Consider the following 26,271-nt stretch of genomic DNA (forward strand, 5'->3'; position numbering starts at 1 on the left):
AGAGCAAAAGATCTCGTTGTTAACCCAAAATATTTATTCTGATCAACAATGATTGAGAGCCCTTTTTTTTGAAAGCCTCCACAACCTCCTTAGATCTCCACCATTGATGGTATGGACCCCACACATACATAAGTACATCTTACATATACATGAGATCCAAAGAGAGTTGTGCAAATCTCTAAGAAATGAGGATTTCAAGTATTTTTCTTATTTTGATAATATACAATGATTTTTGAGGAATAGTTTGACAAGTACAATGAATTTTTTTAATTTTCCTTCCAAAAAAAAGTATTCGGTGTCTTGTTCAACAATTTTCACCTAATTTTAAGCAAAAGGTGATAGACAGAAATCACATTGATCCAGATTAAAACAATTTAGATGTAAAATTAATATAATTAAAAAACTAGTCTTTGATTTTTGAGGTTTGAGAGGTAAAATATTGAAACACAATTTCCAACCAAAATTCTTAACTTGAGGCATTGCTCTTTGGGTAAAATTTACATAATCAATAGGTAGATGAAGTGGGAAAACCAGCATTCAAGTTCTAAAATCTGCCTAATTGTAGCTTTATAAACTAAATTCAAATGCTAAAATCTGCCGAGCATTAAATAACATTAATAAATAAATAAAGTCTCAAAAACTTTGATTTGAATTCTGCAAAATGTAAGTAGTTTCAATTTCAACTGCATAAGCAATGTACATTGTAAGAATTGCAGATTTAACAATAGCAATATTGTTCATATTCATCGGTGCCCACATGTTTGTATTCAGAAATTTACCAATATCAAAAGCCAACATTCCCATCACTAAATAAACATACTACATAAAATACAGAAATCTACGCTTTGAAATCACAATTGCAGACAGCAATAGATAAGCTGATTTTGTTTTACATCAAAATATCTGGTTTACTGCGATTCTCTCTTGAGAACAAAACAAAATCAACTAAAACACAAAATGTGATCCGAGTGTCATCCGCTAAACTAAAAATTGCCTGACACAAAGCCCATGTTGCTTGGCTATAACACATCCTCGTGATAGAGATGAAGTCCCAGACCAAAACGAGCACAAGCTCGACGAAATGCCATTGCTTCTGCCTTCTGCATTGGATCTCCATAGCCTGCATCATTTACAGGAGCAGTACCTGTTGACTCCTTGTATATCTTATCAAAAACACAAAAACAAAAGTGAAGAGCAACCGAGGTCAGTTCCCTCACACATATATTTTCCTATTGAGATTCATAAAAATTAAAAAAAGAAAAAAAAGAAAAGAAAAGAAACAGGAAGGAGTGAGAGAGAAAGAATTGGCACATACTAAAAAAAAATAGTAATAATGTTGAACAATCTTATACACGCAAAAGAAATAAATAAATTTATATTGACACGTTGTATAATATAGTTTTTATATAAAGACGTGGTTACAATATCTAAAAGCCACCAACTATAAATTATTTAAAACCCATTACATTCTTTCTTGACATTCCAAAAATGGACATAACAACCCTAAATAGAGTAATGTAATAAATAAATAAATAAATGAAAATCTGTCAGACAGTTCCTAGAACACATGCATTTTACACAAATCTGTCAGACAGTTCGTAGACCAGGTGCATTTTACATAAAGATGCATTTCAGTTCCTTGAGCCCTTGACCTAAGATGAGTTTTTTAACCGATTATATATGCCCCTTCGTGTTTCTCTCCACTGAGAAGAGACAAACTTTTAATAAAGGATAGACGGATGATGTAGAAATCTTTAGCCAATAAAGGAGCTCTTGCATAGAAAGTCATGTTTGTTAGAAATTTTAATTTTTAGGAGTTTCTACTCTGGTTAGAATTTCCCTTACAAAAATTTTAAGTTAAGCTAGTAGTCCTTTCCAGGGCTACTATCTAGCCTAGTATTAGTTTATAAAATTTCTATTGCTGGAACTTTATATGGTTGCTTTATTAGATGGAGCAATTTTGAGAAAGTTTATCTTTGCGATCGGCTAGTATTCTACATATCAGGCTCCTTTCTATAAAGGATACTAGAGTAGAGTGAAGAGTTTCTCTTGATTAAAAATGAGTGTTGAACTCTTGTACTGATTCGAGCGTGGATCCCAATCGATCCCTCAAGAGATAAGGTACTTTCCCTTTATTAATCTTATCTGCTGAAATTCTATTATTGCAAATCTATTTTTAGTTTCTTTAATTTAACTATCTAGTCTGGAGGACCAACGCCTGGTAACCATTATGTTTCAAACCTTAACTCCAAACCCTTGTTTAAATCTTCAAAGCCACACTTTTCCTTGTGGTACAGCCACAGAATCAAAGAACTATACATTGGGATAATTCGGTTTAAAGAACTACAAATTATAGTTAAAACAACTTATATGAAAGGGAAAGAAAATCCATCAGTAATGACCCTTGGTTGATATTTCAACAACATTACCATCAACTTTAATAGATACCTGTTTTCTTCTTTTTAACAAAGAAATAAAATCCACTTCTGCCAATACCTTTTCCTCATTCAATGCAGATAGCGCCAACAGGAAGAATCTCAGAAAGTAAAAAGCAAAAGAGATCAAAGAAACTAATACATTAGAAATCATGCCAAATGATAGTACCCTTCAGCAACTTCCATTGATTTTAGGCTTACATAATAGGTCTCCAAGCCAACCACTGAAATTGGTTGCCCCAGCCACAGGAAAGCCAGAACTTTAGGACAGGACCTTGTCAATTGTTACAACCTACTCTAGCCTATATCTAAGGGGAAAAAGAAAGGGGATCACTCCTGACACTCCACACGGGGCTCAAACTCACAACCTCCTAGAGATGCAACATCTAATGCATTAATAGACGCACTATCAATTAACCAAAGTTACAAAACTATAGAAGAAAGCAATGCACATTTATTATTAAAAAATCAAGTCAATTTAATAAAGTGTCATCAAGCCTGAATCTTGCATGCTCTACACAAGCTTTAAGCATGCAGAATAATTTGGTTTTGACTGTCAGGGTCGCTCCTGCCTCAAGAAAAATTAAGCTCAATATGTAACTTGATAAGTTAAAAAAAATTCCCAGCAGTCACCAGTGAGATAGCAAAGTTAACTACATATATAATATATTAGAAGGTACTATAGACTTCCATATGATGCTTGGCATTAGCAAGGTAATGACTTGAAGCAATGACAAAATGGCCCATTTAACTCAGCAACAGAAAACATTTTCAATAATTCACACTAAACCAATTTGAAAACATTAAGCTTGTCAATCTTCACTAACTAGAACAATACCAATCAATGTCCAGAAGCAGACTAGGTATGAGTACGTCACTACTACCAATCTAAGATGCATGCATATTGTGATACAAATGAACAAATTATGAAGCATAAAGCAGCAATGGTTCCTCAGCATCAGTCCCATACAGTGTGACACGGTAAACAACAGACACAGACTTGCCATCAGCCGAATACGTTATGCTTCGAACCTCACCAGACCATTCTACAATAGATTGAGAATTTGAAAAGTTTTCAGCATTCACAGATCTCAGTGCCCCTTGCAATTGGAATTAAAATCACTTGGTGAAAGAAAATAGTGAACTTTAACGTACCTGGAGCATGTAAGTTCATAATCCGATTCACGATATGCCTAGCAAGAATGATAAGACAACTAGAAATGTCAGATAACCTTCCTTTCCAAGTACTAAACATTAGATCTTAACTCTGATTGCTACATTATAAATTGGATTAGTGTGCTCCTTACGTAACAAATAAAATGTAACGTTGAATAGGACAAGAAAAAGTTCATAAGATAAAAAAATAAAAAAAATAAAAGAAACTCATACTTTAGATTATTTTAGCCCTTTCAAGATTGATAACAAGAAGTTTTAGCACCATTCCTGAGTAAAAGAAATTTAAAAAAAAAATTAAGTATAATATTATAAAAAGAGGCACCAACAGGGTGCAACCCATGTACAAAAGAAAACCACTATCATCTATACATCAAAAACCTATTCAAAGGTGTCCATAAATCCAAAAATTGGTTCAAGGATGGGCTAAAAAGCATGGACACAGGCATGGACATGAGACATAGTGATTTTCAGGAAAAAAGGATATGGACACGGCAGGGATATGACAACAAATATAAATAAACACATTTTTATCCACGAATAACCAAAAATAATGAAAAACTACCTTTAATTCAACATGAAAAAAACCATTCAATCTATAATTTAAAATATGTTACATGGACTCGGGTACATGTATCGGGTGTGGGTGTGTATCCAAACATCAGACTTTCATAAATTTAAATCTTAGGATCTTGGGATACGTATCCAAAATTATATAGGAGTGCGGGGACGCATCATATACACATACATATTGCATATTATATAATATCCTTAGAAAAAATATTGTAAATTATATAAAAATATACTTGAACTTGAAAAGGATTCAAAAAAAATATGAAATTTCTATATCTAATTCATGTGAGAGGCTAAAAATATTGCTTTACTAGCAAATGCGAGTTTCTTCTTCTCATATATTGTAACAAATTAAAGGATCTGAGTGTCTAAATTGAGTACAAGTGTCAGACACATACCTCATACCCTTACCCACGTCATATCCGGTGGACATAGGTATTGTGGGGGATATAGAAGAGTTCATATAACACATACACAATACAAGCAGAAACCATTACATCACAAATGTCAAAAGAATTAAAGTTCAATAATGAATAAACCATTACATCACAAATGTCAAAAGAATTAAAGTTCAATAATGAATAAATCATGCATCAAAAGTACATAAACCCCCACTATTTTGTTTAAGAATTAATATGGTGTTAACATTTACCAAAAGAACTAGAAATTCCACAGAACTAATGTGAATGCAAGCATATAATAGGAACATTGGAAAGATGAGAGGGGCAATGTTGACACATTTTGAAATGATAAAATGTTAGAGTTGGCTGTATTTCGAAACTTCTATCTACAAATAGCCACCGTTTAGTTTTTAGATTCAACAGTGCTCCGATTTGGAAATCCAAATCATTCATTACTCACTTAGAACAAGTGAAACCTTTGATTAATAAAGAACATAAATTAAAAGGAAATAAGAGACTTAAACATGAACACAACGCATTCATTAAAATTTTAAGGCTTTGATGCCTCAAATTACATGAAACGGTATAAAAAGAGAGGGCTTGGAACCCTTTACCTATAACACGCCATGTCTATAAACACAGAAGAATATTTGCAAATTCTTACACTCCATTTGGATTGAGGGATTTGGTAAGAAAAGAAAAGAAAAGAAATTGAGAGAATGAAATTTCACATCTCTTGTTTGGATGATTAATAGTGGTAATGGCGAGAAATGGGGTGAGAAAGACAAATCACTCTAAACTTAAGTTTTGTTTTTCATCCAAAGTGGTGAGAACCAAAGCAAATAAAATAAAAAATTTATAATACCTAAACTACCCCTCTAAATACAAAGCAAATAAAATAAAAAGACACATGTATCCTCTTTTAATTAGCATATCCATCCAAACAGAAGGTGAGAAACCAATAATCACTTCCTTTCTTTTCTCATCTCCCAATCCAAATAGAGTGTTAAGAGATAATAGGAAAGCCCTACTCATCTGATCGGTTTGGTCTTTTGCAATTTCATTTATCTCATTTAGCATCACCACCGTAGGCCCTTCATGTGTCATCTCTTGATTGGGCATTTGGCTTCTTATTATCTGCTGACCCCACATGGCATTTGATCTTTATCAAGACAACTTCTTGGATAGAACTTAGAAGCATGAATCCAGTGTAGCATCTTATTCATCTGCTCCGTAGATGCTACTTCTTGATTGGCTTTGAGTTTTGCAAACACATGGGACTTAGATATTTCCCTGTAAGTTTGTATTCCCACCGTAGGCTCTACACGTATCATTATCCCAATCAATCCCCAAATCTTTGGTTTAGTTGAAATTTACATGCCAAAAAATGCCCCCTCTCATGATTCATATAAGTAGGTTTTTACTATGTGAATCATGACAACTTTAAACTTCTTTTTTTTTAAAACATTTTTCTTTTATGTGTGGGCTTTCTTTCCATAGGTGACCCTCATTTTCCTGTGGGCTACTCTTAACTTGGATCATGGGCTTTTGTGCATGGATGCCTTTTTTATGGGTCTATTACAGTCTGAGGGAAAGTTAATTTTCATAGGCTAACCTCATCATCATCAATTTTTTTTTTGGTTGAAGAGTTTCAACTAAACTCTTTCTTGGTGCTTTTTGAAGAGTTCCAATATATGACCCAACTATTTGTGCAGTCCACCTCTTTGGAAGCCAACAGTAAACAGCATCCACCTTTTAGTTTTTCAGGTATGGATTTGTATCCTATGTTTTCTTGTTTCATCCTTTCTTATTCAACATTGAGACCCTTATTTTTTTTTTTTTTTTTTGGGGTCCAGATTCTTTTGATTGACTTTCTTGGTCAAGAGAGAAGCAAGAGCTCTATTCTTCTGTTTTAGGCTGTCACGTACATTTATGTGGGTTATCAATCAAGTATTGAAACCCTTTATCTGAAGGTTTGTAGCTGTTTACTTCGACAATATTCTGGTTTTCAGTTCTTCATTAAAAAGACACCCTATTGCTTTCCACAGGAAGGCTCAAGACTTCGATTTTCAACCTATGACATAGAACTTTTTGCAATCATCTGAATATTACAGCATTGGCAGCATTATTAGTACAAAGGGAGTGGGAGTACATTCTCACCTCTGATCAATGATCATGAAGCTCTCAAGCACATAAACAGTCAGCAAAAGTTGAATAAGGGGCATGCTAAGTGAGTGAGCTATTTACAATGTTTCACTTTCACATTAAAGCATGAAGTCAATACTCAAAAAAAGGAGGTCCATGATTTAAGCACAAGTGTTTCACTTGTAACAGTAATGAGGGCAGAAATTCTAGAGTTTGACACCTTCAAAGAATTGTACATGAATGATGAATATTTCGGTCCTATCATGCAAGCTGCGGCGGCTGGTGAGTATAATGATTGCTCCATCAAAGAAGGTTTTCTTTTCAAAGGGTCGCAGCTCTGTGCTCGTGACTACTCTTTAAGGGAGAAGATTGTCATTGAACAGCATGCTTTGGGATATTCTGGTTGTGATAAAAGCATTGCATTGGTGAAAGAAAGTTATTACTAGCCAAAGTTGAAGCACAATGTACCTAGGCATGTTCAGATACACCATATTTGCCAACATTCAAAGAGAGGAACAACCAATGCAGGGTGGGTTTATATGCTCCTCTCCCGACTCCATCCAAACTGCATGGAGTGATGTAAGTATGAATTTCGTTCTTGGTCTTCCACACAGTCAAAGGTGTTAAGATTCAAAATTCTATGAAGTATGGACACCTCTCCAGTGGTCACGTACTGGTGTTCAACACGTGCCAGACATGGACACGAAATGTCCCATTTTTTTTTTCAGTTGGACATATTCGGGACACATGATGTCCCAATTTTATTTTTTCCACCCAAGTAGCATTTGATGAACTTGATGAGATTAAATACAGATAATTGTTGAAAAGTCCAAGCTAAGAAGGGTATAAGTAACTAGGTTCAGTGGATATTTTTTGTTAGTGAGAGGTCCACCTTTTGTGAAATAGTTTGGTGAAAAGTACTTTTGTTTGTTTTGAAGGATATTTTTGCTTCCAATTTTATCCCTTAATTTATCTGTTGACTTTTTTTTTCTATTGACTTTCGTTGACTATCTATTCAAATTTTTCCCTATTTGTTTAATTTTTTTTTATCTTATCTGTCTAATTTTATGATCTTTTCAATTCAAATTTTATTCCTATCTGTTTCAATTTTTTTCCCTGAATTTTATATGTTGAAATTTTATCTGTTCAATTTTTGGTATTTTTATTTTTTTCTATCTGTTGAAATATCAAGCTAAACCAAATCCTATCTGTTCAAAAATTTATATCTGTTCAAATTTTTCTTCTCTCTCTCTCTCTCTCTCTCTCTCTCTCTCTCTCTCACATATTTGTACAAAAACATCATCAACAACAAAAAATCTTATTTGTTCATCAACAATAACATCATCACCGAATCCTATCTGTTCATCATCATCATCATCATCATCATCATCATCTACAACAATATCACAAAAATTTTAAAAAGAAAACAAAAACAAATTTGTTGGTATCTCTTTCACTTCCAAAGTAATCGTCTTCCTTGTCAAAGTCTTCCAAAGTATCTCCTTTCATTGAGACCTATGTCAAATATATATATACTATACCAGCAAACTTAAAGGGCAAAAATATTAAACAAAAAACAACACAAGGCCTTCAAATATGTAAATAAATAATCACTTACAAACACATTCAGTGAGATTCATGATCCAGAAAACACATTTTGTTCAACTTTCTTCAGCTAATTCACTAATCATCTCCAATCATTTCATCAAAATTGTAGCAAATCAAGGGAAAGGAAAAATTTCCAACAAGTTAACGATGAAACAAATCCAAACCAAACGTCAAACTCCAAACTCAAATTTGAAGAAATTTTTAAGAAGAGTAAAAATTTGAGATGGTTTTATTTAATAAAAAATGGTTTTAGAAAAAGATTTTTAGGATTAAACTGAAACAGACAAAGATATCAATGTAAAGATTTGCTTCAAATGTAGAGATAATAATAGTGTTCAGATCAAACCTTTTTTAAAAAAAAAAACAAGTAAATAAATGTAATCGCATGAAACAAGAAAGTGATAAAAAAGAATAAGAAGTAAATAATAGTGTTTCAGTTCCAGAGTTTGGAACAGAGAGAGAGAGAGAGAGAGAGAGATGCTTTCATGGCCGATCAGAGAGCTCTGATGATATGCTGCAGAGATTTAGAACGCTCCAATGCCAAAACGACGCCATTTTATCAAGCTAAGATCTTCTCTAACTTTGTCAAGCTCTAGATCTAGAAGCTCAGCTACCGCCACACCGCCAGAGTCCGACACTAACAACCCCTCCCTCGTCGCCGTCTTTCGCTTATTGTTAGTAACTGAGGGAAGAAGATCCAGATCGTCTCGCGGCGGTGGTGGTGGATCTGAATTTCAAGGCCGGCGGTGGTGAAGCTACGGATCTAAATCTCACAATTTGGATCTCATGGCGGATGAGGGCAGCGGAGCAACGACGGAGGAGGCGGAGCAGCGACAAAGGAGGAGCAGCGGTTGAGAGAGAGAGAGAGAGAGAGAGAGAGAGAGGAGAGTGATTTTCTATTTATTCACTGCTGTGTATGTGATATATATAGGATATTTTGGTCATTTTATCTAAACTTGTCATTTTGGACAAAGCATTCCAATGCATAGACCTTTGGCCTAACAAAATTGAAATTTAGATTTATGGACTGAGTGCCCTAAAATATTTGGCATAAATAAATATATGATATTCTAATATACATCACATAATAAATACATATAATTATATGTATTACACGCAAGGTTTCAAAAAGTGGTGTTACGTAACAGTTACGGCCGTTACGTAACGGTTGCAGCGGTAGGCACTACTCGTTACACCTTTTTTGCAGTGTGACGGAAATTCACATGTTACACTCGTTTTTGCGGTGTAACGAAAATTTACATGTAACGGCCGTTTTGGTGTTCGTAACCACCGTAGCGGTACCGTAATAGCCTGCTACACACATTTACAATACTCTGAATAGCTTCCTTTCAAAAAAGAAAAAAAAAAGCTTACAAAATATACATAATACACATTCTGCAATATTCAGTAGCTCAAAATTAATTTTTATTTATGTCTCAGTCAGTTCAGATATTGGTCAAAAATAATTTTGAAAATATTTAAAATTGATTATTCTTAAGAAATAAATAAAAATAAGAGGTAAATATGGATTTATGACATATAAAGTTATTAACTATTGAAATAAAATGTAAAAAAACTCTTTTTTTAGTGATTTAAAAATATAAAATATATTGAATCATACTTAAAAACTAACAAAACTTGATCAAAATCAATTTTAAATTCCAATAAATGTGATTCTGGAAAAAAAAAATATGCATATCAGGTAAGTTTTTTTCAAATTATGTGAAAAATAAAAAAATTCACGGTTCCGATTACCGCAACCGTTATGCTACGGCCTTTACACCCCACAACCGCAACCGCAATCGCACCACCGCAACCATTTTTGAAACCTTGATTACACGTGTTCCTCACATGCCGAGTCCTGCATTTTTTAAAATTTTGCATGTATGTGTATGTGCTTCTTAGGATTCAATTATGGTGGTGGTGAATCAATCATCCAAAATGGCCCACTTAATTCCCTGTCATAAGACAATGGATGCATCAAATGTAGCAAATTGGTATTTTAAAGAGATATTTTGTTTATATGGCATCCCTTGGTCAATTACTTTTGATTGTGACTCAAAGTTCATTGGACATTTATGGAGGACTTTTATGGAAGAAAATAGGAACTAACTTGCAATTTAGCATCTTATCATCCCCCAAAAAAATGACCAAATAAGTGGTTAATTGCAGTTTGGTTTAGATAACTTGTGGCGATGCTTAATTGCAAACAAACCTAAAGAATCGGATTTGGTACTACCTTATGCTGACTTTTCTTATAACAAATCTAAAAACCACACTGCTCAACTGAGTCCATTTGAGATTGTTAATGGACAAAGTCCAAACACTGTTTTCGATCTAGTTCCCATTACAAATTCAAAGAATGCTAGCATGAGAGCTGAAGAAATGACTGAGAATATCATGTCCATACATGAGAGAGTGCGATGACAAATTGAAATAACCAACACAAAGATAAAGCAGTTGCAGATGTTCATAGTTGCAAGGTTACTTTAAAAAAGGAGATCAACTGTGGATTGCATTAACAATAGATTGAGTTCCAGCAAGTCTAAACTATAAGTTGCATGATCAAAAAATTGGACCTTGTAGAATTTTGAACAAAATCAATGCTTACCAGCTGCAGTTGCCAAACCACATTCACGCCTCAGATGTTTTTAATGTCAAGCATCTCCATCGTTACAAGGGTGACTTGTCTGAGGATTTAAACTTGAGGGCAAGTTTCTCGCAACCAGGCAGGTCTGATACAGTGGTTGAATCCTTCAAGTAAAAGGATTTGCGTTTTCTAAACACAGAAGTTATAGAGTTGTCGTTTCAAGATTGAGAAATGATAATATTCAAATTTTGTTCCTATATAAACTTGGTGTATCTAATCAAGAGGTCATATTGAAGTTATCAAATATTTATTTTCATTATGTACTCATTCGTTATCTATAAAATGATTAATTTTTTTGCTGATAGTAAAAAATAAAAAATAAAAAAGTAGTATCATAAGCTATATTCAGCTTTATCTTGGGTTGCTTGGGTATTCATACTCTACTTAGTTCCTCCTTCATCTCCCTAATTGACCTTGTAATCCTCTATGCACCTGTAGACACCTCATTTTTGACCGTCCTCAAGACTTGGACGTCACCGTTTGAACACCCGGTGATCATCCATGTTTGTGTTCGTCTTGAGTTCCCGGAGGTCTCGGCTTGCGCGCCTTGCCTCAGAATCTCTCGACTCGACTGTTTAGTGTCTGGTTTTGCACCAAACACTTGTGTTTTGCCTTGGAAGGGCAGGGAACGCCTTGTGAGGCATCCCCACACATCACTGGCCATGGCCATGGGCCACCGGCTGGTATTTTGTTGCCATCGGCAATGTATACTGTCGGTCGGCATTATTTGTTGCCGGTCGGCACTCCTTTTTTGTCAAATGGCAATTTTGAGCAGCCAACTACTATCCATCTACTTTTTGTAGATATTTTGTGCCAGCTGTGATAGCTGGCACCCACTCTGTTCCCCTCCATACACGTGTATGGAGGGATTTCCCTTTAAGGAAGCTTGTTTGGAAAGCTTTGCAAAGGGGGACTTCTATAAGAGGATGGCTCTTCTCCTTGTTCTAGGGTTAGACATTTTAGAGAGGAAAGACATTGTTAGAAGCTCTGGTTCTAGGGTTAGGGCTTATACATATTCCATCTCTATTTCTCTCCCTCTTTTTACCTTTGTGTGTGTATTAGTGTATTTGTGTCTTACTATTGCACACAAACACATAGTGTTACACCTTCCCTTGGCTATTGAGGTTCTAAGAGGTTGTTCTTGAGGTTTTGGGGCTGGTTTAAGCTCAAGGAAGCAGCTGGTCCACCATTTTTGAAGAAGGTCTTCAAGGGTAACGATCTCGCGCTTTTGTTCCCCATTCTTGCATTGTATTTTTGCCTATCTTCGAACTATTTTTGTGCTTAGTGTATAACATAAAAAAGTTCTGTTTTTAGCCCCTCTAAATAGTTTGTTTAGAGTGTTTTGTGGTTTGGAGGTGTTTGACCCCTCTTAGGCCTTGAGAGGCCCCATTTTATGCTATTTTGAGTGAGCTCAGGGACTTTGGTGTTTGGGCCTCCCCACCACTGAAATCTTGAGGGATTTCAGAGGTGAGGATGGTGCCTTGAAGTCCCAAGAAGGAGAGGGCCACCCCCTCTCCTTGTTGTCCTTGAAAAGGACCATTTTTGGCCTCTTGAGGGAGCACCTAGCTAAGCTTCATGTTGACCATGCCTTAGTTGTTTTTTGTACTTATTATGTCATAATATGCCTCTGTTTTTTGTTGGTTTTGGTACACCATGCATGCTTAGTATACCTACCTTGTAATGCCATGTTTAGGCCTTAATACGCTTTAGGTTGTAAACCATTGTCCTAGCATGTTTTAGGTCTAGCTTTGTGAAGCTTTTGTGCTTATTTTGCCATGCTTGAGGTCTGTCCATAGTTGTTTGAGTCGGCCATGGCATGCATTGTATAGCCCCTTTGCATTTTTGGCTTGTTGGCCTTAAGTGTGTGAATGCGTAGCATGCATCATTGCCTTAATTTAGTGATTCGAAACCATTTGCCATGTTATTTCAGTCCCTTTAACATGCTTGTACGCTTGCTTTGGATGCCTCTTTGAAGCTTTGGAAGCTTGTGTAGCATGCTCCATGTTTCGGCATTTGTGCATGCTTTGGAATTTAGGTCATTTAGATGCCATCTAGGTGATTCTTGAGGCTTACTTTTGCATGATTTGGGACTGTTTTGATTCAATTTGGTCATTTGCTTCACGAGTCATATGATCATGTTTTAGGTCCTTGGGCTTGGTTGCATGCGTAGCTTGCATTGGTAGGTTGATTTGGCATCATTTCCTACATGTTTTCAAGGCTTAATTTGCATGCCATATGTCCATGTTTACACCCTCTTGAGTGTGCTCGAGAATTGCTCTTTAAGGCGTAAGTGTTGGCCCTTGTGTGCATGCATAGTTGCATGTCATTTAGTCCTCATTTCATGGCACTTTGGCCACTGTTTTGGGCCTAGCATAGGGCTGTCCAAATTAGTGTAAGACCATCCTCTTATGTCATTGCATGCATGCCTTGCATATCACCACATATTCGCTCCATTTCACCTTGTGGTGCATGCCATGCGTAATTGCATTGTGTCGCAGTGCTTGAGTTGCATAATATGTTGTTGTATGCTTAGGTTGTAGTACATTTGGCATGTATTCTCTCCTTTAGCCACTTAACATGTTGTTGCATGTTTGTGCATTGCCCATGTTTATGCTTGCATGCTTGCTATCATGATCATATTGCATGCTAGTTTACATGCTTAGGATTGCATTCCACTTGCATGCATGCTTGGCCTCTTGAAATGTTTGTGATAGAGGTTAAGTCTCTTTGGTTTATTGGTTTGCATTACATTTGACATGAAAATGCATAACTTGGTCTCTTGGGCCATCACGTATTGAAATGCGCAATTGATGGTCCGAGAACCAAGAAGCATGTCCCCTCGAGTCACTGACATGATAAGGGACATGATTGGTGCATACATTGCTTGAATTGTATTGCCATGCTCTGCCTTGCCCTCTGTTGCTGTCAATTGCAGATTCTACAGGAGCTCTCTGCCGACCGGCAGTGCTAAGTGCCGACCGGCAATCCTCCCTCTGCCGATAGATTCACCAATGGCCGGTGACCACATACCACTGCCGGTGGCAGTCCTACTCAGCCGGCGGTGTCTCCCAGTGTCCAGAGAAGCAATTTTGAGATTTTGGCAGCCTTCAGAGGAGCAGAACAAGGAAAACAGAGGCAGCTTGCGCATGGCAGTGTACTTCCGAGCAGGACCGAGCATGCATTGCATCGAACTCTCTTCCCAAGGCGGTTTACTGTTTTTCCTAGCTTAGTTAGTTTGTTAACTAATTAGGTAATTTGTAATAATTAATTAGCTAGGATAGTTAATTCATTATTCAATTTGTATTATTCTTTTAGTCCCTCCGAGTGAGGGCGAATCTGTAATAAGTGTGGGTGCGTGTGTGTGCATGTCTTCCAATCCCCACTTGTTTCATCCCTTTTACTTACCTGCTTTGATGGTTAGTAATAGGTCATGTTTAAATTAGCATACCTTATGCTATGCATGCGTGCATTCATGCATTTGTATTGCATGCATCGGGCTCGGTACATCATGCTAACTGCATTTGTATTTCAATTCCAAATTGAATACGTGCATCAATTGATTGCATTTCATATGCCATATCTAGGTTAGCCGAGCCTACTCTAAACGCATCCTGTATGTGTTGCATTAGACATTTAAACATGGACTTGGATCATGCATTGATTGCTAACGAGTTCTTTGTTTTGGCACGGAGTACGATGCAAGTATTTTTCCTGCTTTAGCATATCGCATGCGTGTGAATGCTATCATGACAGCATGTTTACCATGTGGCTAGATGCTTATGTGATAAACTATTTAAATGCCTGTGGGTGAAGGTTGGATTGTCTGAGTTGGAAAAACTTATTGAAATCCGTATTTTAGCCTACTCACGAGTAGCAAATTCCAAAGTGTTTTTCAAGACAAACGGATATGCAATGTTTATTTCCAAATTAGGCAATCTAGTCTATACTTGTGTGCTGTGCGCATAACATAGTAATTCTAGGCTAATAAATGGAATAAGAACACATAACGTTTTCAAAACTAGATATCACGGTTAGTAGAGGCCGGTCTTCAGACCGGGTGAGAGGGGGTGCTCATAGCTGACCTTCCCCGATCGTACCCAAGTTCCCGAGCCGAGGCAACTTTGGTGATGACGGACACGTGGCCTTCGGCACCGAGTCAGGGTTTCCTAAATTCTCCCATTTTAAAATATTTAGGTGGCGACTCTGTATCTGGCAAAGCAGTCCATGTTTGGCACTTCTTTTCAAAAATCTGTTTCTCAAAATGATTTGCCAGATTTGGACTCTTTGGTTCAGATTAAGAACCGTGACACAAATCGAGTCCGAACTGTAGCGTGAGGCCCACGGGCGCGTCTACAGTTTTTGGCGACTCTGCTGGGAATTTAGAGAGCTTGACTCGAACTCGTAATATCCTGTTTTGATTCCATTTATGTGTCTCTTTGCATTGCATGTGCATTGGTGCGCCTAGGAACACAGTGTTTGCCATCTGCCATTCCTGAACGGTTTGCCGGAGGCTTGTCTTGTCAAGGCATGACCATAAGGCTGACCGGTTATGGGCTCTGACAGCATGGGAACACAAACCCCAGTTTTACCGGGGCACCCTTTTTGACCATTCGACCTAGTGCATATCGGATCCATAGTGACCATTCCAAGCTAGGACAGGTTGCTTACCTGATGTTAGGTTGTTTGAAAACTGCTGCGTGCATAGTGAAACCCTAGCTCCTGACAAAATAGGACAGGGAAACCCTACCCCAACATAGGGGTGTTTTGGTTCTCACTTATCTGCTATATGCTTTAGAGTGTATCTTTACAGGAATGTACATACCAGTTTGCAAGTTCGAGTATCGGGCCCAAGGGCACTAGTATCATTGTTGTTAAGAATCAGTTATCTGCGGGTATCAGGTTCAGTTTTGGGGACAGTGATTCTGGGGAACAGTGATCAGTAGTGGAGTACAGTTGTTCGGCTACACCTGTATTTGATCCGTTTGGGCTGAAATGCTGCTTGTTTTCCCTTTCAGTTCAGAGAGTTCAGAGAGTTGATACAAAATAGCTAGTGTTCCCCCTTGCTGAGGCAGGACTTATGATGACGCAGAATTCAGAAGAGATCGTGGTCATGACAGCTGCATTAGATCAAGGGATCACTCTGCAAAGTGAGACCAACATTGATATGTCACAACCACCCAGGTCGCCTGTTGCACACCCGATCTGGGCCCCCCAGCTATACCAGGCTCGCGAGCCTACTACATTCGAACTAATGGGGATGATAGGTGATCTCCAGAGGTCTGTGGCGGATCTCGCCTACGGAATGTCAGCTTCACCTCCAGCCGCACCATATGCCGGGAGTTTTGTACCCCAGGAGCCCCCGTTGTTGGGGCGAATTGTGATTGAACTTAGCCAACCGGAGATGGCCTCCAGCTATGGTAATAACATATCAACATCAGCCCAAACCCCCGATCAGGCTGAGGCCAAAGGAAAAGACAAAGTGAAGGCAGATGCCGATCCTATTGAACAACTGCTGTGGGCAGTCGAGGCTTTGAAAGCCGGGGGGATGAATAAGCAACAGATATCTACAGTTGTGGCAAAAACTGTGGAGGATGCTTTCCCCACTCCACCTGAGGGTAGTTCAAGTTAGTCAGAAAATCGAGATAGGCCCCGTCATGCCAGAACAGTTCCTCCTATTCCCAGCCCTGCACCCGGGAAAGATCAGAAAGCCAAGGTGGCGCCTGCCGACCCTTTCGCTTGTGCGTCTAGTAAGAGCGCCCAGACTTCAAAATACCTGCCCCGAGGGCGCAGGGTCTTTCATGCCCTCTACATGCCTCTGTCTAAGGCACTTCAGATCCTTGCCGAGAGGGGGCACCTTAAACCCTTGGAGCCTCGGCCTCTCCCGAAGAATCTCTCTGCTACGCATGATGCTGCTCAGTACTGCGTGTACCACCAGCAGACAGGCCATGCTACCAACAATTGTTTCCGCCTCCGTCATGAGGTACAAGATTTGATTGACAACGAGGTTATCCTCCCGCCCACCTCAGCCAAGTCCGTTACCACCCAGTTATTGGATTTTTAGGACACAGATACTGCAAGTATATAATCAGAAAGTGAACCACCTGCGGGCGGCATTTGGTATATTTTGAATGTGGCGTCTGGCACGCATTTTTGAGCATCTGCGAACGCTAGCTTTGTAAATTCTGGCTTGGGTTTTGAGGCAGTCTTTTGTTTTGAGTCTGTCTCTTTGTCTTGAGCCAGTCTTTTTTGCTTAAGGGTCTGTCTTGTTGTATCGAGTCAATCCCCTTTGTATAGAATACCAGGTGATTCCGGGGTAGTTGCCTTGAACACCGTTTTGTCTTGTAATTACCCGTTTTTATTTTTGAGTCTGTTTCTGCCGAGGGACCAGTTATACCAACAGATCTGAATGAAACAGCTGTGGCTATCTCATTTTCATGCCTGCTTTCAGTGTAAGTTAGTTGTACCAGAGGACTTAAAAGGGACTGACAGTACATCTCGCCCACTCTCCTGCGCGCCGAACTCATTGCATTAGCCTAAGTTTTTTAAAAACCTTTTGAACACTGCGCTGGTAAAAACGAAGAGGAAGGAATTCCTTGGGTTTTGCAAAATTTTGATCATCTTGAGAGAAAGAGAAGCATGCTGAGCCTTTTTTTTAATGAATGAAACCATGCTTGTCAGCGTGAGTACTGGGAAGGACCCTGGCTTGATCCAGATTGGTTCCACACTATCTTCGGCACGAGCGATTTGTCGCTTTCTTAAAAACTTTCAAAAACAAATGTTTTGCGTGGCCCTGTGAAGACCTGTGTGGAACTGCTCTTGAGATTGTGCAGCCTAGGATCGCTCTCAGCCTTAGGATTCGACCTGTTTGATTTGAAACACGAACTCATCCGGAACATTCAACGGTCAAACGTCATGCAAGGTCTGTATGGCCAGATCAGAAGCAGCCCTCGAGCAAGAGGCACCAAAGCCGAATCAGAAGGATTAGATCTCGCCGGAAGAAGCTTGTGGCGCAACCGGGATGGATTCTTCTACAAATCATTGCAATAGCCGTTCTCCTAAGACACAGAGAGGCTTCAACTTCAGAAACCATTTGACATGGACTTGCTACACTTTTACCCTTTGAGAGGCTCGCTGGGTCAAAAACCCGGAAGGGCGACCCAGGCAAAAGTTAGAGCAAGAGAAAAATACAAAAAAAAAAAAGAAAAAAATACAAGAAAAGAAAAGAGAAAAAAAAAGAAAAAATGCGAAAAAGAAAAGAAAAAGAAATATAAAAAAAAGAAAATGAAAAGAAGCTCGCAAGGTCGAAAACACGCATCGGGCACCTTGGCAAAAATTAGAGCCTGAGAAAGTGAAGGTTAAAATACCCGAGAGTACCTTAACCGGAACTACGTAAGGCTTGATTCCCATGTTTGGGATACGTAGGCAACTTCATTCTGAAGTCCAGCCCCCAGCGCTTTCATAGCGTCTCGGTCCATACAATGGTTTCGATTTCATCTCAAAATCCAGTCGCCAACACCTTCAAAGTGACTGTGTCCATATATTGGTTTTAACCATCTTCGTCTTCTCTGTATCTGAGAAAGTTCAGTCATGATCATCACCAGTGAGAACTATTTACAATATGCTGCGGCATCATCCAAACCTGGGGCAACTTTCCGTTGCCGTGAGTCGCCGTTCAAACCAGGGGCAACTTTCCATTGCCGTGTAGCGTCTTTCAAGCTAGGGGCAATTTTCCATTGCCTCTGATCCGAGGTTGCGCATCTCAAAGAGTAAGTTCCATGCTCGTTGAGCATCAGCCGTTTGCAAAAATAGTTTTTGAAATTTTTTACTGAGCTTGACTATTTTCTCGAAAACTATTCCATTTCCCAAAACTGGACCATTTTCTGGGACCCAAAAAGGAAAATTTTCAGTGCTTACAGCCTGACTTGCATGGTTTTCAAATCAAAAATCGAACAAGTACGTTAATCCGATTCTCATCTTGATCAAAACTGTTTTAGTAGAAAACCAAAACGAAAAAATGGTCAAAATGATGAACTAGGGGCACAGTTGAGTTAGACGTTCTGTCTCTCCCCCGTCGTCAACGTACTTGCCAGGAGGGCACTCTACCCACCAGAAGAAATAGCTGTGAGCTAACGGCATCGGGCATGAACCCGCAACTTCCTATTCATTCACTAATCACCTTGGGGAGGGACGAAAAATGAGAGAATAAAGAATAGAGAGGTGTAAGTTGAGAGAAAAGCGAGCCAAAGGGTTTTGAGAGAAAAACCGAGCTTGAGTGCCAGAGTGATGTGAGAATCACAAATGAGAGAAGGGTGGGGAAACAACACCCAGAGAAACTGGCTCCTCGTGATCTGAGGTCCCCCGTCTTCGTTAACGCGTCTGTATGTCGTGTCTTTTGTTTTGTTTACCTCAACCTTTGTTTTAGGTTTCTTCCGAGCGTGTCTCGTTGTGTTTAGGTCGTGTACCTTTGTTGAGTCCTCCCCGCTGTGTTCAGTTGTAGGCTCGATACCCCGGTTAAGAAAACCCCTTTTCCGAAAGTTAATCGTTTATGCTCGGAGTGCTGTGCCATTCTCTACATTTGGGCGAACTAAAAAGAAGGAAGGGAAAATTTAGGGCATCTGAGCATGTTTCAACCTTAGCCGGTTTCACCTTTGAAGGCCGTCTTGTCAGATTGGGGCTGTTTTGTTTAAAGTTTGCCGTGTGCAGAATAAACCAAGTGTTGGGTTATGGGCTGTATGCAGATTAATCCTCAGCAGAGTATGGACTGTCTGTTCAAGTTAAGCAGTGGTTTGTATGGGTTGCTTTGCTGTTACTTGGTTTGGTTATCTTGTTATTAATGCAAGTGTTCAACATTCAGACCACAGATCAATTCCATTTACATCGAGGTGTAACATGATGTGATGCGATGCAATACATGAGATATGTAAATATAACACTTTTTAGATAAAAAGTTCGTTTCATTTCATGATCTTTTTCAAGTACAAAGTTTTGAGGAAAACAAAAATCTGCCTGCGGCAGTACAAGGTAATCTAACTACCAACGAAGAGAAAAAAGAAAGAGAAAACAAAAGAAAAAGTACAAAAAAAAGAAGAAGAAAAGCAGCAATCTGGGTCATCGTCAGTAGTCTCGAGCCCGGGGGTCTGCCCTCGCCCTCTTCCTGGATGAAGGTCCAGGAGCATCATCAGCGTCGCCATCTGAGCCTGAGTCTGAATCATCTCCAGCCTCCTCAGATGACCCGGCCTCTGCCTCTGCCTCTGCCTCGGACTCATCGTCGTCGTCGTCATCATTAGGGGTCGGCGCCCGAGAACTACTCCCGATATGAGTACGCCCTCCCCTGGTACGGGGACGTGCAGTGTCTCCACGCCCTCCCCGAGCAGGAATAGAAGGCTCGGCTAGAGCACCGCCCACCGCAGGAATCTGGAAGGGAGGCTGAAAAGCACAAAAGGGCAAATGCATCAGAATAATGTGAGCAGTATATCAGTGCAGAATGCAGTGTATGAGTACGGTGTGAGAATGCTGTGAGTAGTATATCAGTGCAGAATGTAGTGTGCAGTGTGTGAATACCGTGAACGGTTTATCAGTGCAGAATGCAGTGTACGGTGTGAGAATGCTATGAGCGGTTTATCAGTGCAGAATGCAGTGTACAGTGTGTAAATGCTGTGAGCAGTATATCAGTGCAGAATGTAGTGTTTGAGTACGGTGTGAGAATGCTGTGAGCAGTATATCAGTGCAGAATGCAGTGTATGAGTACGGTGTGAGAATGCTGTGAGCAGTATATCAGTGCAGAATGCAGTGTGCACTGTGTGAATACCGTGAGCGGTTTATCAGTGCAGAATGCAGTGTACAGTGTGTAAATACCGTGAGCAGTATATCAGAACAGAGTACAGTGCAGAATGCAGTGTGGCAGTGTATCAGATGCTGTGAGATCAGTGTGTCAGGTGTTGTGCCATGCATCAGATTACGCGAATCATGCTTATGAATGGTTTGAGGCCATTGTCAGAAGAACATACCGGAATACTGTAGAGGGCCAGAAGGTCGAAGGTCCGCTGCAGCATCCCCATCATGGAGGCATTCAACTCCACGGACTGCTGGGTGTACCCAGAGGACGCCTGCAAGAGTATAAGATACATCAGTGTTCTGCGGAATATCAAATAAACTGAAATGAAATGCCAGATGCAAGATGCAAAATGAAGTAATACATACCGGAGGCAAGTCGGGGATGCCGGCTAACTCATGACCAGCCGGGGGAGGAGCAAAGGGGATCTGGTAGGTCGCCCCATCCTGCCCTCTATATGACAGTACAGTGGGCAGGGCGGGCCAGCCAGTCCCCCGTCTCCTCCGAGCTTCGCTCTTGCCATGCACTCGAGCCCTCCTCGATGTGCCCACTCCAGTCCCAGCTCCCGCTCCAGCTGCGGCGCCGCTGGCCTCTCCCCTTCAGCTCGGCGACCGCCACTCAAGGGTCGCATGATATAGGTCCGGACGTACTCTGTGTAGTCACCCTCGCCTCTGTGATGCTCCTCACCCCAGCCGGTGGTGTACTCCCTCATCTCCCGGGCGGTGAACCTCTCTGTGTCTCTCATGTGGCCAGGAGGCGGACCCGGCACTATCTGCTCTGGTAAACCTAGGGTCTGACGCAAGAAGCGCTCGCCTAGGTACCAAGCCCGACAGATCGGGCCCTCCAACAAGATCCGACAGCGGGCAGTCTCCCCTGAGCCCTCATAGTGGTCCCTTACTACGGCCGGCAATGGAGCCCAGGGTTGCCAGGTGATCTGAAAATGAAGGGCAGTTTATTATCTACCGTTATTGAAAACATACGGTGCGAAGCAAAGCAAAAAAAATAAACTCTAAAGTTGAACATACCTCCGCTGCGGTGATGATGTCGAAGTATCGGCGGAAGAAAGTAAGAGACTCCCGTGGTCTCCGCACGCATCGCACATCAAAGCGATGAGAGAAGGGGACGCCGAATAGGATCTCCTCGTCGGGCACTGGGGCAAGCCTAGGAAAGTAGGCATACACCCACAACTGCAGAACAGATATCAGTGTGACTATCAGATAAGGCAGAATACAGAATAAAGCAAAATAGCAGAACCGTGTGTTATGCAGTGTATTGTGCAGAGTGTACAGTGTGTGCAAGGTGCAGTCAGTGTAAAGCAGAGTATATGTGTGCCGGGTGTGCAATGTATAGTCAGTGTGGGGCAGTGTACAGTATATGTGCAGTGTGTAGAATACAGAAAGCAAGAAGCAGAAATGTAAAAAGGAAAGAAGACGTACCTCCCAGGCTCGCCAGTAGCCACCAAGAAGCTGTCCGCTGAGGCGGGAAGAGGAGCTCATATAACCGTACAAGGTGGCCAGAGCGGCGCCACCCCAGTCGTAATGGCGGATCTGCCTGACGTCCACCAGCGCGCTCAACAGGCATAAGGGCACGGTGTTCGCCCGATCGGCGAAGAGAGTCGTCCCGAAGAGGAACATGATAAAGCCCCGCGCATACTGGTCCACCTCCTATGGAGACATCTGCGCCGCCTCTGCCAAAGCCGGCTGGACTTGAAAGTGGCTCTCAAACCAGGAGTAACGAACAAAGCCTGGACGGGCGAGAGGTGGCACCTCGCCAAGTAGATGGATCTGAGCGGCAGTCCACTCATCCATATCAGTGTCAAAGGGGATCGGATCACCCCCTACCCCAATGCCAGTAAGCATCGAGAAGTCGTAAGGGGTCATCGTCATGTCCCCTGCGACGGAGAAGTGGAACGAGTCGGTGGTATCCCACCACCTCTCCGCCAGAGCAGCGAGCAAGGGTCTGCAGGTAGTCAGTCGAGAGAGCCCCCTGCAGAAGATGCCAAAGCCGGCCTCATCGACGATGTCACGAACCGCATCTGGCAGCTTGAGGTACCAGTCCCGAGCGCCGGTGTTCCCATACCCGCGAATGGTATGGGAATCCCCCTGTAATCAAAAACGACAATTACAAGGCAATATTCAAAATACAGTTCTAAGAAGCATCTAGAGATACAACATGTGTGCATGTTTTCGGATTCAAACAAATACCGGGTGCCGGTGTGCTCATAGTGAACTACAACGTGTGATGCGTCAGCGTGTTTGAGTGGTTCAGGGCAAACGTGGCATGCGTGCATGTTTTCAGACTCAAGCCAATACCGGGTACTAGTGTGTATGCAGTGAAATACGGTGTGCGCCGTGTGTTTGGGTGATTCAAAGCCAGTGCAGTGTGTGTGCATGTGTCAGTCTCAAACAGATATCAGTTGCACGTATGTCTACGATCAACTACAGTACACAGTATATCAGAATTAAGCAGTTAAAGATCATAACCAGTTACGGCAGTTTTGCATCCTACATTGCAGAAAGTAAAGCAGAGAAAGAAAGTTACCTCGGAAGTGCCGAAGGACAGGTGGGAGGTAGGCTCACGCAGTAGTAGCTCGGGAGGCACGTGCCTATCAAAGCTCCTGAACTGGCGTAGTCCGTCAGGGAGCATCTCGTGAACCGCGGGCCTGTAGGTCTTCGGATCGAACGGTCGGACGCAGAGTGGCAAGGGCTCGACCTCAGGGTCCATCTCGTGCTCGGGAGGGGCTCCGCCCTGTGGAAGATCATCCGCCATCTCGAAGAGGACGTGAAAATGACCGGAAGATGAAAAAACGGGCAAGAAGGCAAAAAGTCAACAAAAAGTCAAACCCCGGGAGGGTCGGAAAAGGCCGGAAAAGCCAGAATACGGAAAGGGCACGGGTATCAAGAAAAACTCGAGGGAAACAAGCCTCGAGTGGCGAAAATCAAGAAAGAAACACCGAAACGAAGTTTCGTTCGGTTGAAAATGTCCGAAACGCGAAGGAGATCGCGAATCGAACGACGAAACGGGAGCTAGAACGCAAGAAAAGGAGAGAATCAAGGGAGGAAAACACTCTAGAGAGCGAGAGAGGCAATTTTCGACTAAAGGGAAGTGAAAAAATAAGGTTAGAAACCCTATTTTAAAAGACCCGTGCCGAAATGACAGAACTGCCCCAATACAGCAATTCTTTGCCGATCGGTAAAATATTGTGCCGATGGAATTGTATGATGGCCGGTGGACGGCCAGTGATGTATTTTGATGGCCGGTGGACATCCGGTGGTCTCCTACAGTGATTTTGGAGCCTCCTACACCCTTGTTTGAGTTATGTGTGGGGTTCAGGGCCTTTAGTGCTCAAAACAGTGCATTTCCGACACTCAACCGGCCTCCGTTTTGACCTCGGGTCGTGTCTTCTGTGCGTGGCACTCAAATTCGTGCGAGGTGTATCCTTTTCGTATCCTTTTGGCTTTTACAAAACTCAAAAGTTGCCCCATGAGCATCGTATATCAATCACACTGTCTTGTGCGCTCGCGTTGTCTAAAACACATCGCGTGATCTCGCGCATCTCATTGCATTTTCCATGTTTGCAATCAATTCATTACTTGCGTAGACCGTATGTTTTGCTTGCGTAGACCGCATAATCATTCAATTACATTACTTGCGTAGACCGCATGTTTTGATTGCGTAGACCGCATTCTTACGTTCAATTTCATTACTTGCGTAGACCGCATATTTGTTCAATTTCATTACCTGCGTAGACCGCATGTTTTGCTTGCGTAGACCGCATGATTTGTTCAACTTCATTACTTGCGTAGACCGCATGTTTTGATTGCGTAGACCGCATATTTGTTCAATTCATTACTTGCGTAGACCACATGTTTTGCTTGCGTAGTCCGCATATTTGTTCAATTCATTACCTGTGTAGACCGCATGTTTTGCTTGCGTAGACCGCATAATCATTCAATTTCATTACTTGCGTAGACCGCATGTTTTGATTGCGTAGACCGCATTCTTACGTTCAAATTTCATTACTTGCGTAGACCGCATGTTTTGCTTGCGTAGACCGCATGATTGTTCAATTTCATTACTTGCGTAGACCGCATGATTTGTTCAACTTCATTACTTGCGTAGACCGCATGTTTTGATTGCATAGACCGTATATTTATTCAAATTCCATTACCTGCGTAGACCGCATGTTTTACTTGCGTAGACCGCATATTTGTTCAATTCATTACCTGCGTAGACCGCATGTTTTACTTGCGTAGACCGCATAATCATTCAATTTCATTACTTGCGTAGACCGCATGTTTTGCTTGCGTAGACTGCATGCTTGTTCAATTTCATTACCTGCGTAGACCGCATGTTGTGATTGCGTAGACCGCATGTTCATTCAATTTCATTACCTGCGTAGACCGCATGTTGTGATTGCGTAGACCGCATGTTCATTCAATTTCATTACCTGCGTAGACCACATGTTTTGATTGCGTAGACCGCATGTTTGTTCAATTTCATTACCTGCGTAGACTGCATGTTTTGATTGCGTAGACCGCATATTTGTTCAATTCATTACCTGCGTAGACCGCATGTTGTGATTGCGTAGACCGCATGTTCATTCAATTTCATTACCTGCGTAGACCGCATGTTGTGATTGCGTAGACCGCATATTTGTTCAATTCATTACTTGCGTAGACCGCATGACTTACTTGCGTAGACCGCATGACTTGCTCGCATAGACCGCATGTTTGTCCAAATTTATTACTTGCGTAGACCGCATGATTTGTTCAAATTCATTACTTGCGTAGACCGCATGTTTTTGCTTGTGTAGACCGCATGTTTGTAATCAATTTCACTACTTGCGTAGACCGCATGTTTTGCTCGCGTAGACCGCATGTTTGTCCAAATTTATTACTCGCGTAGACCGCGTGTTTTTCTCTGCGTAGACCGCATGTTTTGTCTGCGTAGACCGCATGTTTTGTTTGCATAGACCACATGTTTTTCTTGCGTAGATCGCATGTCTTGCCTGCGTAGACCGCATGTTTGCAATCAATTCATTACTTGCGTAGACCGCATGTTTTGCTTGCGTAGACCGCATGAGTGTTCAATTTCATCACTTGCGTAGACCGCATGTTTTGCTTGCGTAGACCGCATTCTTATGTTCAAATTCATTACTTGCATAGATCGCATGTTTTGCCTGCGTAGACCGCATGTTGGCATTCAATTTCATTATTTGCGTAGACCGCATGTTTTACTTGCGTAGACCGCATGTTTCCCTTGCGTAGACCGCATATTCATAATCAATTCCATTACTTGCGTAGACCACATGCTTGTGTTCAATTTCATTACTTGCGTAGACCGCATGCTTATGATCAATTTCGTTGCCCACGTAGACCGCGTGCTCCACTTACATATCTATACCTTCACAGCATTGTTATGCTTCCCACTTGCTTTGTGTTGTCACGCATT

General features: G+C 41.0%; 1 protein-coding gene across 2 annotated transcripts in view; it reads right to left on the reverse strand.

Moving 5' to 3' along the window:
• Positions 1–733: 733 nt before the first annotated feature.
• Positions 734–26,271, reverse strand: part of LOC114276268 (DNA repair RAD52-like protein 1, mitochondrial) — a 160,753-nt gene continuing 135,215 nt past the window's right edge. Inside the window, exons 2-3 of one of the 2 annotated variants that reach the window (XM_082868866.1) lie at positions 3,591–3,628; positions 3,345–3,481 (exon numbers count right to left, since the gene is read on the reverse strand). In XM_082868866.1, the coding sequence (XP_082724992.1) occupies positions 3,360–3,481; positions 3,591–3,628 (160 nt within the window). In that variant the 3' untranslated portion in view covers positions 3,345–3,359. Of the gene's footprint in view, positions 1,164–3,344; positions 3,482–3,590; positions 3,629–26,271 lie in introns of those variants that run through there. The other variant, XM_082868865.1, reaches the window with a different exon arrangement.

Source organism: Camellia sinensis, chromosome 5 (assembly GCF_055761805.1).
Source record: "Camellia sinensis isolate YWXY chromosome 5, ASM5576180v1, whole genome shotgun sequence".
Classification (NCBI taxonomy): domain Eukaryota; kingdom Viridiplantae; phylum Streptophyta; class Magnoliopsida; order Ericales; family Theaceae; genus Camellia; species Camellia sinensis.